The sequence below is a fragment of the Orycteropus afer genome, unplaced genomic scaffold (genome assembly GCF_000298275.1).
Source record: "Orycteropus afer afer isolate SDZICR_OR568_19922 unplaced genomic scaffold, OryAfe1.0 scaffold00089, whole genome shotgun sequence".
NCBI classification, from domain to species: Eukaryota; Metazoa; Chordata; class Mammalia; order Tubulidentata; family Orycteropodidae; genus Orycteropus; species Orycteropus afer.
In genome coordinates this window covers 2,692,929-2,711,561 of record NW_006921676.1, presented here as the reverse complement: position 1 = coordinate 2,711,561, position 18,633 = coordinate 2,692,929, and the positions used below count along the sequence as shown (strand labels likewise).

Genomic DNA, 18,633 nt, shown 5'->3' with positions numbered 1-18,633 from the left:
CTATGAGTTGCAGTTGACTTGACAGCAGTGAGTTGGTTTTTTTTTTGGTCACATAAACATGGAAGGACTATATAAATTTATTCACTAATTTTGAATACTGTCTAGCACAAGATCAAAATGTAGTGTTATATAAAAACAATGTCATAATTGTAGCATGGACATATAGTACTCTTTAGTTAGCAAAATTTACAACTTTGAAGTTTTAGCAACATACTGTTTATGTATGTATGTTTGTATGTATGTACTGTGTGAAATATCCAGAGGATGGTTGGTAAACTGCTAACAATATTAGTGAAATAACTAAAGCATATGGTAATATAATGTATTTCTTTGCTATTTCTTTATCCACTGACTACTAAACTTAAAACAAACTTCCTGGTCCGTTAATTAACTTCATTTGTAATGTGTTGTGTGTAATACAAGAATTTCTTCCTCGGCTACTTGTATAAAATAATCATAGCTATTAATCAGACCAAGCATTTGGATGTTTGTTATTGCAAATACGCTTTCATTTATTCATTCATTCAACAAATACCAATTGTGTACAAGAAATTAAAAACCAGTGTTGCTGTTTCATTTTTTTTTCTGGCTAGTGGAAAATGAAAGCCACTGTGACTTTGTAAAGCTCCGGGAAATGCTCATTTGTACAAATATGGAAGATCTGCGAGAACAGACTCACACTCGACACTATGAACTTTACAGACGTTGCAAACTGGAGGAATTGGGCTTTAGAGATGTGGGCCCAGAGAACAAACCAGTCAGGTCAGTGGGGATTTCTCTTGGACAAGCTATTGTAGAGAAGAAGCTAGCAAATTGAAAGTTAGGAAGCCTTGTTCATAACTTTTATGTCTTCAGGATGAAGAAGAATGAGTTTATTAGAAATTTCTTAAAATCATGAAGTAAAGTTACTTATAATGATTAATTGTGCTTTTTGAATCACTTGCAGCCTTCTTGAGTTTTGAAGGTTCTTCAGATCTTCTTCTGAGTAAGATAGAGTTATATAAAAGGAAAAACATACAGCAAAAGCTCACTTTATTTCAGTAAATGCTGAAATGAATACCTGAAGGAATAAAAACTTCATTATTTGGTTTTACTTTTGTAGTTATATGAGACTGATAAAAGTACATTTAACTATTATGAAAGAAAGTTGGAACATGAATCATATTACTAGTTGCTGTTAAGTCACTTCTGATTCATGGCCACCTCATTGTGCTTCAGAGTAGAACTGTGCTTCAGAGGTTTTCAGAGCTGTGAATTTTTGGAAGCAGATTGCCAAGGCTTTCTCCCAATATCCCCTTGGTGGATTTGAACCATATTAAGCAAGTTTAAAACATTTTCTGTTGATTTTCATCCTGATGGAAGTTTCAGAATACCTTAAATTTAGCAAAATATATTGTAATGAAAGTACTTATAAAACCAAACCTGTTGCTACTGTCAGTTCCGACTCTTAGCAACCCTATGGGACAGAGTAGAACTGCCGCACAGGGTTTCCAAGGCTGTAATCTTGACAGAAGCAGATGTTCCCATCTTTCTTCCTCAGAGCTGCTGGTGAGTTTTAAGTGTTTAATTAACCATTTCACCATTGGGGCTCCAAAGTACTTGTAAGGAGTCAGAAATTAGATTGTTTCTTATAATATTACAATATAGTTTCAAGGATTTTAGAACTTGATCTGGCTCATTGATTAGAGCATTAAATATTATATAAACTTGGTGGGTAATTTTATATGGTGCTACATTCCTGACTTTTTTTTTAATGAAAACACATTAAACATGAAACTCTTAATTTTTAATATACTAAATCAAATTTGATTTTATGTAGGATTCCAGAACAGTTTTTGCATGGAGGAAAGCATGAAATCCTTAGGACAAACATTATCTTAAACTCTCTTAGGAGATTGAAGATTCCTTTTCTATTTCGTTATTTGCATTTTCATTCATTTCCCTGGCTATTAGTACGTGTCCCAAAGAGTAAACACAAAAAGAAGGAAGACGAGAGTACCCAGTCAGTGCTGCCATTGCATAAAGATCTTTTGGAAGATCTAAGAATAGATGAAGTTATATTTTTAAATTTCTTCAATCTGTGGGTTTAATTTCTTAATATTTTTTTAACTTCTTATAGCATAATTAGGGAGCTCTGGTAGCATAGTGGCTAAGGCACTTGACTGCTAACCAGAAGGCTGGTGGTTCAAACCCACCAGCCACTCCTCGGAAGGAAGATGGGGCAATCTACTTCCGTAGTGATACTGCCTCAGAAACCCAAGGAGAGGTCACTATGAGTCGGGTCCGACTTGATGGCATATAACAACAACATAACAACATAGCATAATTAAGATTATACGTACTTTACTCCTTCTCGAGGAGCCCTCGTGGCACAGTGGTTAAAGTGCTTAATTGTTAACTAAAAGGTCAGTGGTTTGATTCCACCAGCTGTTCCATGGGAGAAAGATGAGGCAGCTTGCTTCCATAAAGATTTACAGTCTTGGAAACCCTATAGGGCATTCTACTCTGTCCTATAGAGTTGCTATGAGTCAGAATCTACTCGATGGAGCTATGGCTTTGGTTTGGTTTTTGGTAACCCCTTCTCATCAATCTTAGACATGCTGTGCTTCTGGTTATAAGCCAGTTCTATTGAACTGATTATTTTCTCTAGTGAAGATAAATCTAGAGTTGGCTTCTCTGGTTTTTCCCACTTCTCATTTCTTCAGTCTCAGGATCAGTTCAGAGATGTATGTGTGCATTAAAGAGGCATGGATACTGAGTTGAAAGCAAGTGGAATAGATGTGAAATATGGAAATGACAGATTGATATTGCCTGGTGAATTAATGTAGCCCCGTGGTTCTTATAAAAGGAGCTCTGATGGTAGTGGGTAAGGTATTTGCTGCTAACCAGAAGGTTGGTGGTTCAAACCCACCAGCTGCTCTGTGGGAGGAAGATGAGGCAATCTACTTTGGTAAAGATTTAGAACCTTAGAAGTCCTATAGGGTTGCTATGAGTAGGAATTTACTCAGTAGCAGAGGGTTTTAGGATGGTTCTAATAGGAGCCCTGATGGCACAGTGTTTAAGCACTTGGCTGCTAACCAAATGGTTGGTAGTTTGAACCCACCAGCCATTCTTTGGGAGAAAGATGTGGAAGTCTGCTTCTTGTAAAGATTATAGCTTTGGAAACCCTATTGGGGCAGTTCTACTCAGTCCTGCAAGGTTGCTATATATTGTAATCAACTTGATGGTAGTTGGTTTGGTTTTGGTGGTTCTTACACCTGGTTGACTATCAGTCACTTGTGGATGAGTAAGAAATGCAGATTCCAAGCCTCAGCCCAGACTGTACAGGGCTGGAGCATAGAAATCTACATTAAGTAGTCATCATTCAGCAAATGCATATTGTTTGTCTCCAGCCACTGGTTGCAGAAGATAAGCAAGAAAGGTAGAGAACTTTATCTTTCAGTGTGAGAAAAATTTTTGTCTTGTTTTCCAGGAAATCCTCTGCGCTTCCTAGGCCTCATCTATTTAAGAGAGAAGATATTTTTTACAGGATTTCTTGGGCCAAGCCCTAGGCAAAATATCTCCTGTTGCTTTCTCTTTGTGAATAAAAGATTTGATAAGGTTTCTGTAATTCATTATAGCATTATGTATTAGGAAGCCTTTAATTTTATAGTGTCAAGAAGTTATATTTAAAAAAAAAAGAAAAAAAAAGTTATATTTTACATTCAAGGTGCTCTCTTCCATATATTTTCAGGTATATATAACAATAGTACACTTTGGTTGTCATGCAAGATGTGCCTCTCCATACTCTTTGTTTCTCTGTCTACCTATCTGTCCCCCCCGCAAAAAAAAAAAAATTACTGCACCTGTTGTTGCTGTTATGTGCTGTTGAATCATCTCCAACTCCTAGCAACCTTATGTATAACAGAATGAAACAGTGTCTGGTCCTGTGCCAGCCACATAATCCCTACTATAACCTGCACCCATTGCTGAAGCCACTGTGTCAAACCATCTTGTTGAGAGCCTTCCCTTTTTTGTTGACCCTCCACTTTACCAAGCATGACATCCTTCTCCAGAGAATGGTTCATTCTGACAACATGACCAAAGTAGGTGAGACAAAGTCTGGCCATTCTCACTTCTAAGGAGCATTCCAGCTGCCCTTCTTCCAGGACAGATTTGTTAGTTCATCTGGCGGTCCACGGTACTTTCAGCATTCTTCTCCAACACCACAACTGAAAAGCATCAACTCTTCTTCAATTTTCCTTATTCATTGTCCAGATCTCACATGCATATGAGGTGATTGAAAGTACCGTAGTTTGGGTTAGGTGCAACTTAGTCTTCAAGGAGGTATCTTTGCTCTTCAGCACTTAAAAGAGGTCTTTTGCAACAGATTTGCTCAATGTAATACGTCTTTTGATGTCTTGACTGTAGCTTCCATTGGCGTTGATTGTAGAACCAAACAACATGAAATTCTTGACAACTTAATCTTTTCTCCGTTTATTATGATGTTTCTTTTATTGGTCCAGTTGTGAGGATTTTTCTTTTCTTTATATTGAGGTGTAATCCATACTGTAGACTGTAGTCTTTAATCTTCATCAGTAAGTGCTCCAAGTCATCCTCACTTTCAGCAAGCAAAGGTGTGCCATCTGCATATCTCAGGTTGTTAATGAGCCTTCCTCCAGTCCTGATGCCATGTTCTTCTTCATAGGGTCCAGCTTCTTGGATTATTTGCTCAGCATACAGATTGAATAAGTATGGTGAAAGGATACAACTCTGACACACTCCCTTCCTGATTTTAAACCATGCAGTATTCCTTTGTTCTGTTCAAATGACATCCTCCTGGTCTATGTACAGGTTTCTCATGAGTACAATTAAGTGTTCTGAAATTCCCATTCTTTTCAGTATTATCCACAATTTGCTATGATGCACACAATTGAATGCCTTTGCATAATCATAAAACACAAGTAAACATCTTTCTAGTATTCTTTGCTTTGAGCCAAGATCCATCTGACATCAGCTGTGATAGCCTTCACTTTACGTCCCCTTCTGAATCCAGCTTTCATTTATGGAAGTTCACTGTCAATATACTGCTACAGACATTTTTGGATTATCTCCAGTAAGATTTTACTTGCATGTGATATCAGTGGTATCGTTTAATAATTTCCACATTCTGTGGGATCACCTTACTTTGGATTGAGTACAAATGTGGATCTCTTCCAGTCAGTTGGCTGGGTAGCTGTCTTCCAAATCACTTGGCATAGCTGAGTGAGTGCCTCCAGCACAGCATCTGTTTGTTGAAACTTCAATGGGTATTCTGTCAATGCCTGAAGTCTTGTTTTCTGCCAGTTCATTCAGTACAGCTTTGATTTTTTTCCTTCATTACCATTGGTTCTTTATCATATGACACCTCCTGAAATGGATGATCATTGACCAATTCTTTTTGGTACAGTGACTCTGTGTACTCATTCCACCCATCTTCTTTTGATATTTCCTACATTAGTCAACATAATGCCCATGGAATCTTTCAGTACTGCAATTCGAGGCTTAAATTTTTTCCTCAGTTCTTTCATCTTGAGAAGCGTGTTTTTCCCTTTTGGTTTTCTAACTCCAGGTGTTTGTGGATTCGTTATAATTATTGACTTTGTCTTCTTCAGCTGCTCTTTGAAATCTTCTGTTCAGCTCTTTTATCCTGTCAATTCTTCCATTTGCTTTAGCTGCTTTCTGTGCAAGGGCAAGTCTCAGAGTCTTTTCTGACATCCATTTTAGTCTTTTCTTCCTATCCTGTCTTTTTAATGACCTTTTGCTTTCTTTATGGATGATGTTCTTGATGTTATCCCACACTTCCTCTGGTTTTCGGTCATTGGTGTTCAGTGCATCAAATCTGTTCTTTAGATGGTCTCTAAATTTAGGAGAGAGATGATCAAGGTCATATTTTGGCTTTCATGGACTTGTTAAATTATCTTCAGTTTCGACTTGAACTTCAATATGAGCAGATGATGCTCTGTTCCACAGTCAGCTCCTGGCCATCACTTTGGGGCAGTCTTTTTTTAAAATTTATTTTTGGCTGAAGATATTGAGCTTTTCTATCACTTCTTGCCACAGATGTAGTCAGTCTGATTCCTGTGTATTCTGTCTGGCGAAGTTGACATGTATAGCCATGTTTATGTTGCTGAAAAAAGGTATTTGCAATGAATAAGTCGTTGGTCTTGCAAAATTCTGTTGTGCAGTCTCCAGCATCATTTCTGTCACCAGGGCCATGTTTTCTAACTACTGGTGATTCTTCTTTGTTTCCAACTTTTGCATTCCAATTACAAGTGATAATTAACACATCTCGATTGCATGTTTGGTCAATTTCAGACTGCAGAAGTTGGTAAAAATCTCCAATTTCCTCATCTTTGGCTTTGGTGGTTGGTGCATAAATTTGAATAATAGTAGTACTAACTGGTCTTCCTCATAGGTGTATAGATACTGTCCTATCACTGACAGCATTATACTTCAGGATAGATCTTGATGCATTCTTTGTGATGATGAACTCCATGCCATTCTTCAATTTGTCATTCTCTGCATAGTAGATCATATGATTGATTCAAACTGGCCAAAACCAGTCCATTTCAGGTCACTAATGCTTAGGATATCAATCTTTATGCATTCCATTTCATTGTTGACAACTTACAACTTTCCTAGATTCATACTTTATACATTTCATGTCCTGATTATTAATTATGAATGGATATTTACAGCTGTTTCTTCTCATCTTGAGACATGCCACATGAACAAATGGAGGTCCCGAAAGCGTTACTCTATCCACATCATTAAGGTCGGCTCTACTTTGAGGAAGCAACTCTTCTCCAATCATAGTTTGAGTGCCTTCCAACCTTAGGGGCTCATCTTCTGGCACTGTACTGGACAGTGTCTCAGGGCTATTCATAAAGTTTTCCGATAATATATCAGACAGCGTTTCACTGCTATTCATAAGGTTTTCATTGGCCAATTCTTTGAGAAGTGGATGGAGTCTTTCTTCTTCTGAGTCTGTCTTAGTCTGGAAGCTCAGCTGAAACCTGTCCAGCATGGGTGACCCTGCTGGCATTTGAAACACCAGTGGCGTAGCTTTCAGCCTAACAGGACACTCAAGCCACCATAGTATGACAAACTGACAGACAAGTTTGTTTCCCTTAGCTGTTCCAAACTGCTCTGCTCATTTACTGCACCTTTATTTTTCTTGGGAGCTCTGGTAGCATAGTGTCTAAGGCATTTGACTGCTAACCAGTAGCCTGGCGGTTCGTATCCCCCAGCCACTCCTCAGAAGGAAGGTTGGGCAATCTATTTCCATAGTGATACTGCCTCAGAAACCTAAGGAGGGGTCGCTATAAATCAGATCTGACTCCGTGGCAACAGGTTTCGTTTGGTTTATTTTTCTTTACTTTCCAGCCTTTTTGTTGCCTGACCTTTGTTTTTCATTTACATAGTGAGTGGTTATGCTGAGTTTATTTAATATTCTAATCTACCAACACTTGTGCTATCATGAGTTTATCACAAGGTATAAGTAAATGGTAGACTTTTAATTAATTGACCTTAGTGTTTTCATATTAATTGTTTATATAGAACTTTAAATCCTCACATTTAATAATTTCAGATTTAGCATAATTAGTCTCTTTCCCACAGTTAACTTTCTGCACTCAGTCTGCAGTAGACTTGGAAAACAGTTCACCAGAATTGTTAGAACTGAACATGAAACAAAAATAAACAAGTGAAGGAGCTTAAGGAGTTCTTTTTTCAAGACAAAGTACATGATGACATAAGCCCCTGAGAACTTTTTATCTCTTTGGTTTTTACCTTTGCCTGAAGTCAGTGAGATTTGCAACTGTAGTAGTATGTTCACATTAAATATTCATGACAGCAAGCTACATTTGTGTCAGAGAAGAGAGTATTGCAAGAAACACTTTTTATCTTTATTTATTAAATGCACAATAGTAAACAAGGATTGTATTAATTTTATAATTCAAAGTTTATGAATTATTCCCTTCTGGATCTTCTGTGTGTTTCTTACCTGATTACTCTTTACCACCTTTTGAAAAATAGTATATGTCTCTTTACTTGCATTTGGCCACAGAAATTTATGTTGTCAGAAGTTGGAAAATGGCATAAAATGTGATGGAAGTATACAGGACCAATGCATGATTTTTTTTTATCTTCTGCTGAGTCATCACTTTGGGGCAGTCTTTTTTTTTTAATTTAAGAGTTTGTTTTACATTCAACGTTATGGGTACATTTAGTTTCACTCCCCATTTACCATGCCAGCCCTAACCCAGTCTCCTCCCCTCCCTGCCCAGTAACCCCCCCCCCCCCCCCCCCCTCATAGTTATGCACTTCTTTTTGTCCTCTGTGTGAATGTTGCCCCTCTGGTGCCCTATGGTCTGTTGTTCCAAGGGGTATATTTCCATAAAGTATGTGGGTGTGTCACCCTGGGTTGAGTGGTCTACATGTATATCTTGTTAACTATTGGGCTGAGAGCCAGCCCCTGGGAATGAGTTTCATTCCAGGTGCAGAATGTATTCCAGGGCCATAGTGTTGGGGGTCTCACCAGATTCCATCCAACCAGTAATTCTGGTTATTACTAAGTTTTTGAATTTTATTCCACGTTTTCCCTCCCAGTCTCTCCAGGATCTCTATATTTGGTCCTTTCCTGGGTGGTTGGCATTGGTAGCCAGGGACCATCTAGTTCTGGTCTGGAGGGCCATCGTGTCCTAGGGCTGATTGTTCCAAAGGCCCTTGTTATTTTGCACTCTTCTTTGCTTCCGACGCTAGGAGACCATTAGGTGCATCTTAGATGGTCGCTTGAAAGCTTTTAAGACCCCAGTCACTACTCACCAATGTAGGATGAGGAACAAGTCTTTTATGTATTTTGTTGAGCCAATTGAGTCTGGTGTCCCCCAGTACTATGATCCTGAGATGGTAGATCCATTGGATCTCTCTCCCATAGTGTCTGGGTGTCTGAGGGATTGTTCTGTGTCTGTCTTATTTCTGTAAGGATTACAGGTATTTTGTATCACTGGTATCTGTGCAAGATTAGCCTGCACTGAATCTATCCTTGGCCTAGAGTATACTCCTGTTCACTGACCCTCATCTGGTCCTCTCAGGTGTTTATTTGTTTATCTGTAGCCTGGTGTTTGGTGTTAATGGTAATGCAGTATTGTGGGCACACTGGTTGGCATCTGATGTTTTATCTCCTATGTGCACAATTCTTTGTCCTCCCTTTTCTTAATGTTATCATGGTGTTCTCAGACTCTTTCCATATATCCCTCCCCTTACCCACATCAGCGTGTAGGCCCCAACTAGCCTGAAATTAATCCCTCCCGTTCCCTCCTGGTAACCTACAATGTAAGTCCCCTTTCGCAAGCAAGCCCTTCTTTGTCTTTTTACAGTAATGGGCTCATACAGTACTTGTCCTTCTGTGATTGACTTATTTCACTCAGCATGAAGACCTCCAGGTTCTGGGGAAGTCTTATTTGTGGTGGTTAAGAATACAGGCTTTGGAGCAGGTCGAAACTGGTTCAAATCCCAACTTTTTACTTAGCAGCTATGTAACTTTGGGCAGACTACTTTACCTCTCTGAACTTTAGTTTTTTTACCTGTAAAACAGAATATTAGTGCTTGTCCTTCAGGGATGCTATGGACATTAAATAATTAACATAAAAGGATATACAATAGTACCTTGCTGGCAAGAAGCTATTAAACAAATGTTAGGTCTTGTTCTTTTGCTAGATTTCTTTTCCTCCTTAAGCAACTTAAACCAAAAGAAACCAAACCCACTGCCATCAAGTTGATTCTGACTAATTGTAACCCCCGTTTGGTTTCCAAGATGGTAAGTCTTTATGGAAATAGATTACGCCATCTTCCTCTGTGGAGCAGTTGGTGGGTTTGAACCGCCAGTCTTCTGATTAGCAGTCAAATGCCTTAGGCACTGTGGGAACAGAGCTTCTTTAAGCAACTCAAGTACTTGTATAAATAGATGAATGAAGCATTTTTTAAAAACTTACATGTGATATGAATTCAGTGCAGAAAATCATGACAATATCAAATTGAGTCTAACAATATCTGGAGAAGTGGAAACCCATTGCCATTGAGTTGATCCTGACTCATGGTGACTCAGTGTATGTTAGAGTAGTAATGCTCCATAGGGTGCGTATTCAGTGGCTGGTTTTTCACAAGTAGATCACCAGACTTTTCTTCCAAGTCACCTCTGGGTGGACTTGAACTTCCAACCTTTTGGTTAGCAGCTGAGTGCATTAACTGTTGGCACCACCCATGGACTCCAGATATGTAAAGAAGACTGGATTTAAGTGGTATCAGTTTCACAGGCAGAGCTAACAGACCTTGGTGATCAGATATGGGGATAATAAGGGTAAGAGTCTTAAGAATCAAAGATGACTTCACAGCTTCAGGGTTTCCAGACACGGGAATGCCAGTAACAAAGAGCAAAAAGGAAGTATATTTGTGATGAAATGAGGGAACTTCTTTGTGAAAGAATTGATAAAGCAGGGACTTTAAAATTCTACCAGTTTACTGGTTGCCATTGAATCAATTCCAATTCATGATGACCCCATGTGTGTCAGAGTAAAACTGTTCTTTATATTAGATGGAGCTTTGGTGTCTTTTTATATCTCATGCTAGAAAATTCCATGTTTTGGATTGCTATATGTAAGAGGATATTAGTACATGTTATACAGTAAGACTTGTAGAAGCAGGAACTTGTATAATAGGAACCTGTCAGAGAAGGAAAACTCAAATATTTTCTACTAATAGAGAGTGATGAAAAGTGCTAAGAGTGCACCATTAAAGGTGGCAAACTTGCAAGACTCAGAGAAACAAGGCAGTCGCATGGAGGTTCGGCTCTCACAGTTCACTGTATCTGTGAGGCCTAACATGTAATGTGTGTGTTGTTGCAAGTTTGTTGTATCATCTTTTTAACATAGGAGTATCACAAATTACTTTTCAGTCTTCAAGAGATCTATGAAACGAAAAGACAGGAGTTCTATACCGAACGACAGACGAAGGAAGAAGAGATGAAGCAGATGTTTGTTCAGCGAGTAAAGGAAAAAGAAGCCATGTTGAAAGAAGCTGAAAGAGAGGCAAGTACTGCTGGCTTGATGTGACTTGCATGCATTTTTTAGGTGTCCTATTCCTTTGGAGGCTTAATCTCAAGAATTTAGTTGAGATTCTAATTGTTGTTCTTTTGAAATCAGTTATTTAAACACAAAGTCTTTGAACATAGACCTCTACATAATCATAGTCTGAAATCAAAATTAAAACTACGCAATTATTTTTCCATTAGAAATGGTTAACTAAGGACTTGTAATAGATGGGGTTACTGTGCAGTGTTTTAAGTATCTTAAAGGTGAACATAGTATCCATTGAAAACATCATTTGTGTATAGTATCTTCAATCTGATGTCATGAGCCTACTCTTTCTGTTTTTGTTTTTGGACCAGGGTTCAAATCACATGTTGCATTTGGATTTTAAGTTTCTCTGTTGTTGTTGTTGTTGTTGTTGTTGTTATGTGCCGTTGAGTCGGCCCCAACCCATAGCGACCCCTCCTTGGGTTTCCGAGGTGCTATCACTACGGAAATAGATTTCCCAACCTTCCTTCTGAGGAGTGGCTGGTGGGTTTGAACCGCCAGCCTTATGGTTAGCAGTCAAATGCCTTAGGCACTATGCCACCAGAGCTCCTTAAGTTTCTCTAATCTCTTTTATTCAAAAACATCCCTAATTTGAAGTTATTTTTAAGTATGACTATTGGGAAAGGAGTTGTAATGAAAGTAAGGATGGTGGGGTTTTTTTTTTTCTTTTTAGTAGATTCATCTTAAGGTGGTATCAGTGTAAAACTTTTAAGAGTTTATTGTCTCTCATATATCATGCTTCTTAGTTCACTGGTGAGAAGAGAGAGATGTAGAAGTGGTTTATAGTTGATTTTTAAAATCCTGTAGAATAATGTTTTATTTAAATGTGTATGTATTTAAAAAGGGGATTAAAAATTCAGTGACAATAAATTGTTGAAAGAAAAAGAGAAAAACTATTTATCAATAGGTGTTTTGTGGATTTTTTTTGTTGTTGTTATTTTGGGTATTTGGTTCAAGTACCCTTTTGTGTTGAGTATGTATTTAACAAAAGATGAGGATAATTTAAACCTGAAGTACCAAAGTCAAAAATTGTTACAAGCATTCTAAGCTTTTAATTATATAACTTTAGAGACATAGATTTCAGTGATACATTTTATTAGTATTTTAAGGTGTACCTTCTGACTAATTTTTATGTTTTAGAGCCAGTATTACTAATAGCTATAATCAGGACCAGTCTGTGTAGAATAGTATCTAGTCAATAATCATCCCTCCTATGGGACCAAGAATTATCTATGTAAGGACTAAGGGGACTGTATAACTTATTATCCCAATTAGGACAGTTTTGGAGGGAAAGGAGGCTTGCTAATAATTATATGGGATTGGTAGGTATAAACCAGGTCTTTTCTGGGCATACTGGAATATTTTCTTACCTAGCACTTGGCTAGGAGCTCTGGTAGCATAGTGCCTAAGGCACTTGACTGCTAACCAGAAAGCTGGCGGTTGAAACCCACCAGCCACTTCTCAGAAGGAAGGTTGGGTAATCTATTTCTGTAGCGATACTGCCTCGGAAACCGACTTGATGGCACATAACAACAACAACAGCAGCACTTGGCTGCTAGCATTTTAAAGCTATATCAGTAAAAACCAGCAACAACTAATAAAAAGTTAGTTTTTGATAACCCAAAACATTGTTGAAGTCTGCAGTAAAGGACCTTGTTTTTATGGAAAAAACACCTCTTATTTACCTTTTGTATAAATTTAGATTTTCGTAGATCGTTAACTTAAAAAGATGTGCACTTAGATAGTAAGTAGGTAACTACAGTAAGAAGACCCAAAAAAAGACCAAATTCACTGCCATCAGGTTGATTACAACTCATAGTGACCCCTATTGGGTTTCTAGTGCTGTAAATCTTTACAGAAGCAAACTGTCTCATGTTTCTTCTATAGAGCAGCTGGTAGGTTCAAACCACTGGGTAAGCAGCCAAATAGCAGCCTTAACCACTACACTACGAGAGCTCCTTACAGTAACAACAGAACAAATGATTTCATAGCTGGAAATCTTGCTTAAATGTTACCTTTTCTATATCTTTATTTACATCATTCTAAATGAACTAATGAGGCATGTTATGTAAGACAAATTTCCCACACTACCTCCCCCACTACAAGAAAAAGTATACTGTGTATATTTATCCCTCAAATAAAGAGCATGACCATCTTTGAAATATTAAAACTTCCCCATTTTATATGTAAGTCTGTTTCTTAGTATATTAATACCCCTCATCTTTTCTCAATCTAAGTTAAATTTTTATCTTCCTTATAAGCCTTTGCCTATTTACAAACAAGGCTACAGAGGATAGCCCTGAGCAAATGTGCTTTTATGTTTTTTCATGGTTTTATTGATGTTATTTTACATCTAGTAAATACAGTAATCTTGTACTTAAAACAAAACAAAACCCTCCTCTCCCCTTCTAGTTTTTCTCTTTATAATTTTCCTGGAATTTGTAGTCAGCTTCATGAGTGATATTTGAATTCCTCGACATCTTTTCAAGATAAAATTTAAGTGTGCAACCTCTGTTTAAGTAGTATATATATGTGTGTGTGTAGTGTGTGTGTGTGTATATATATAGTGTGTATGTGTGTGTATATATATATGTGTGTGTGTGTGTGTGTGTGTGTATATATATATATATATATATATATATATATATATTCTCCCAAATTTATAGGAGGTGCATACATGCTCAGAGAGCTGTTCTCTCTTTTAATTTATATCTCTGGTCTGCGTAACAGTTAGGTGAGGCTCGCCTTTTAAACACACATGAGCACATTTATTACCGTTTTTGAAAGCAAGAACCATTTATAACAAATTCTAAGGAAGTGATGTTTCTCTGCAAAGGCATCATCCAGGATCAAAGATCTCAGGTTAGAAGAGTCTTCCTTTATCATCTGCTTCAACATGACCCTGTTTCATTTGAATATTTCCTCTATCAGGGGCCTCACTGGCTCACAGGATAACCTACCTATTCCATATTTTGAACTTTTAATTTTTATTAGACTGAGTTTAGCTTTGATTTCTACCCTCAGTCTCTTATTTTTAGTGAAATATTTCCTCAACTATGATATGTCATCTTTTCTAAACACAAGGCCCCACTTTTTGCATGAATTCTGGGTTGCAGCCCAAAATAGAAATTTCCAATCTCAAATTTATCTAACCATTCCAGAGGACCAAAGGGCAAAAACACCAAAACTTTCTTGATGTAGATTCTAGACACTGTGCTTGTGTTCTTGGCATGCCCATCCCTCAGCTGATTCATACGGAGTCAGGTGAAGCCCCATTTGTATTAAGATAAATCATAAACCAGGCAACATTCTTTTGTGTATAGTTGATTATTGAATTTAAGAGCAGGACTTTCCAGACATTTCATTTATATTTCATCTTATTACTAGTCCTTCAACATCTGTTAGAATTTTTTCATGAGCAACATCATAGGTACTATGCAAGGAGCTCTGGTGGTGTAGTGGTCAACGAATTTGGCTGCTAAACAGAAGGTCAGTGTTCAACCCACCAGCTGCTCTGCAGAAGAAAGATGAGGCAGCCTGTTTCCATAAAGATTGACAGCCTTGGAAATCCAATGTTAGGTGCTGGAGATATAAAGAAGAAAAAGGCGTAGCTCCTGTGCTCAGGGAGAAGTGATCATATGAACAGTTACCCTAGGACATGGTGTTCTTAGGGTTTCTTTCGTGGTCAGGCACAGAGGAGGAAGTCCTTAGCCCAGGCAGCTTTTGGAAAAATGTGGGCTTTTGTGTTTTGTTTTTTTAAAATAATAATGACTAATATTTATTGAGTGCTTACTATATGTCAGGCATCATGGTAAAAAGTTAATCTCTCTCTTTGTTTTTTAATAAGCTAATTTTTAAGCTTCCTTTTTTTATCTGTTAGTAATTTCTGAGCTTTATGCCCTTCATAGCTTTGATAAATATGCTTTCTATGATCTGTACAAGACATTCTTTAAAATGTGGAATAAAATAAAGTCAAACACAGGCTTGTCTCTATGTTGGCATCTAATGTACATCATTCCCTGTTTATGGCTTACCAAGGTGATTTTGAGCCCCAAGTAGATGAAAGTATACTGAATGATGTCCTTTAAATATTTTTTCTTCTATATGTCTGCTTTTTCCACTTAACAAGGAAAGTCTCATGTTGTAATGTTATCAACTTTTGCAAAACTCATTTTAAAATGGTTGCATTGAGTATTTGCATAAAAATTTATTTTACTTTATCTCTTGGACACTTAGATTTTTTTCATTATGCTATAAATTCTATAATGAGTTTTTATATATAAAGCTTTCTCTGAACTTAGGATTTCCTTGTTTAGTTTAAATTTCAAGAAGGAGAATGACTGTAGAAAAACATAGATTTTTAAGGTCCTTGACATTAATTGACTTGCTTTTTAAAATCGAATAGCTACAGAATAGCTCTCAACAGTGTTTCACTACACATAGTATCTTTTAATGAATGTATTTTTATTGAGCATCAATTTGAGAAACTTTATTTGAAAATGCTGTAGGTGGAAAATAATAGCGCTAGAAAATAAAATCTCAATCGGAGAAGTGCAAACGTTTAAAAATCGAGTTTTGCTTTTAGCTGTAAAATTTTTATTACATTTGGGTCAAGCATTCTTGGCATGGAAACTCATTTAAAAGTAAAGTTACCAAGACAATTCCATGTCTAAACTTTTACTTTAACGATGAACTTTTGAGACCCTTATGAAGATGGAGACCTCTCCTGAAAATAAGGGTTATACCCTTTCTGCTTTCCTGAGCAAGTCCATTCCTGGGGATGTGCTGCCGCGTAGTGTCATTAATGAGAATTGCATCCTTGTTTCACAGCTCCAGGCCAAATATGAGCACCTTAAAAGAGTTCACCAAGAAGAGAGATTGAAGCTCGACGAAAAGAGAAAAAGTTTGGAAGATGAAATAGCTTGTTTTTCCAAAAAGAGAGCTGCTTCTGAAATATTTCAAAACCAGGCCTTTGTTACTGGTGGTAGCAAGAAGGACAAGGATCGGAAGAAGTAAGTAATCCTTGACCACCCCATCTGTTGTAGCCCTACCCCACTCCCCGCCTATCACTTTCTGTCGCATTGCCCTGTTTGATTTTCTTCATAGTTTTCTCTCACTGTCTCTTTACTTATTACTTGATTGTCTTCTGCCACAAAAATGTCACCTCCTCAAGAGCAGCGACCTCGTTTATGTTGTTCACTGCTGTTTCCCCAGCATTTATAACAGTGCCTAGCATTTAGTAGGTACCCAGTAAATACTTGCCAAAGTGAATGAATAAACAAAATAAAAATACATATTATAAAAAGGTCCATTAGCTGGGGAATGAAAACTTAGCGGCCCTTATTTCCAGCCCCACCTGTGGCTCTAATACACAGCTAGTGACTGCTGACCAACCAGTGTTGTGTTGAATTTCATGTCTAAATGGATGCTATGCTATGCACTTTGTTGGGGAATCATAAATATATAAAAAACAACTAATTCTTAGGGTCACTTTTTTTTTTTTTTTTTTTAACAAATTCTGATATTGATTCTGTGAGGATTTTTATTTTAATAAGGGAAGGAGGCTATCGATTGAAACTCCTGTGCCTTGATGTCAGAGCTTCTGAAACCAATGGTGGACGTAAAGATGCAGAGGAAGGTAGAGAGGGGTCCAGTACAGTGGGGCGGCCATGAGTAGCATTTGGATGATAATCTCAAGGCTTATAGGTTTGGGGTATGTGTTAAAATCAAAGTTATAGAAGTTTTAGAAAATAAGGTTTTTTTTCCTTTTTAACTTTGTGTCCCTCATTTTATTTCTTTCACTTAAAATATCCTTGTCAATTTACCTGTTTGACTGTTGTTGAAATACATTTTGACTAATTCTATTGAGAATGCTACCTTTTGGGTCTTTGCCTCTGTCTCTTCAAACTACCTCTGCTTTAATGGCCTCAAGTTCTCCTTATGTACCTCATAGAGCAACACTTTTTCTAACTTTAATTTTATCACCACATCCATTTCAAATTGAGCATTTTCAGAATATTGTAACTCAATTTCAGAATAGTTAGGAAAACATAATCTTCCATGGTGGCTTCCCAGTTTTGAAATGTAGCAAAGTAAAGTAAATCCACAAGGTTTGGATGGATTTAATCAGCCTATATAGATTTTAGTTTTTTGGGAAGACAGAAGGGGTCCTCATTTATAATCTTCTAATGACACCTCTACAAGGGCATGGTTCTTTGTTTTGTTTATTGATGTATCCATCCTAGAGCCTAGACCAGTGCCTGGCACATGGGCGGCATGGAATTACCTGTCAAAGGAATGAATATGATAGTATAAGAGTTACGTGTCACTCATGTTCTTTAGCTAAAAGATTGCATTTGAAAAGACAAACTATAAATATAATTTATTACTCCTTTTCATCATGCTTTGAGTTATAAAGCTAATGAACCTTTTACCTCTTATCCTTTCATCTCAATTCAAAGTTATTAAAAGTGGATTCCCCAGTTTTATTCCATATGTGAAAGGTAATGATATATTTACCTTGTAAATATTATCACCCTATTCCACTTGAGAACCATTTGTGTGTATCTGTGTGTTTAACTGAGTAATGGCCAAACCTATACTTATTTCCTCAAAAAAATATAGTTGGTGGTTTTTGTTTTTTTCTCCAAAGTTCCATAGCTAAGTATTTTATAGTTTATTAGGTGTATATTTGCTCTTTCTATAAAAGCTTTATAAAATGAATGATTCTAGTATTTTTTATTTCCTATGTTTTTTAAATTGTACCAAGCAGAATAATTTTTTTTTCTCTTTTCAGCTCCAATTTTATATAACAGTCATTCTAAAACTACGTATCACAGATCCTTACAAGTAAAAGTTATTAAAAATTTACAAGTATGCTTTGATTATTTTTTGCTGTTTTTGTTTGTTGTCTTATTAGTTGTATATCTGGTGAGTAGACACAATAACTGCCATTTATAGAAAAATATTTTCAAATATAAGGTCAATACATATGCTAGAGTGAATGATATTACTGATATAGTCACTCTTGTTAGAAATTTTTAAGTTGATGGTCTGAGATGAATCTAGATTGTTTCTCCCTGTTCCGACTTATTGTAACTTTGCAGTGCATTATACCGAAGAGACAGTGCTATTTAAAATACAGAACTTCATATTATGGTTATCTCGGTACATTTCTGTCCCAAGATGAACCTTTTTTTTGTACATACTAAACATAAAATGTTTGAAATATGTTTTGAAATGTATTAATGCCTGAAACTGTAAGCTTTGAATAATTTTATAGTGATTATTAATTTTTTATATCATTACAGAGTTGGCAATAGCTTAAGCCTTTGTATCAGATTATGTAACATGATGACCTTCTAGGCCTCAGTGTGACTTACAGTGATTAATGTATCGAAATAAAATATGTTTAAAGGGAAAAAAATCCATGTATATAAAAATCCATGTAAAACTTTTTTTCTAGTATGAAGATCTT

The 18,633-nt window shown here is 36.8% G+C and overlaps 1 protein-coding gene across 1 annotated transcript in view; it reads left to right on the top strand.

Moving 5' to 3' along the window:
• The window catches only part of SEPTIN10 (septin 10), a 36,002-nt gene extending 19,830 nt beyond the window's left edge, over positions 1 to 16,172 (top strand). The window contains exons 7-9 of the mRNA XM_007942372.1: positions 594 to 762; positions 10,976 to 11,108; positions 15,987 to 16,172. Coding sequence (XP_007940563.1) covers positions 594 to 762; positions 10,976 to 11,108; positions 15,987 to 16,172 — 488 coding nt within the window. The remainder of the gene's footprint in view (positions 1 to 593; positions 763 to 10,975; positions 11,109 to 15,986) is intronic.
• The last annotated feature ends 2,461 nt before the right edge of the window (positions 16,173 to 18,633 follow it).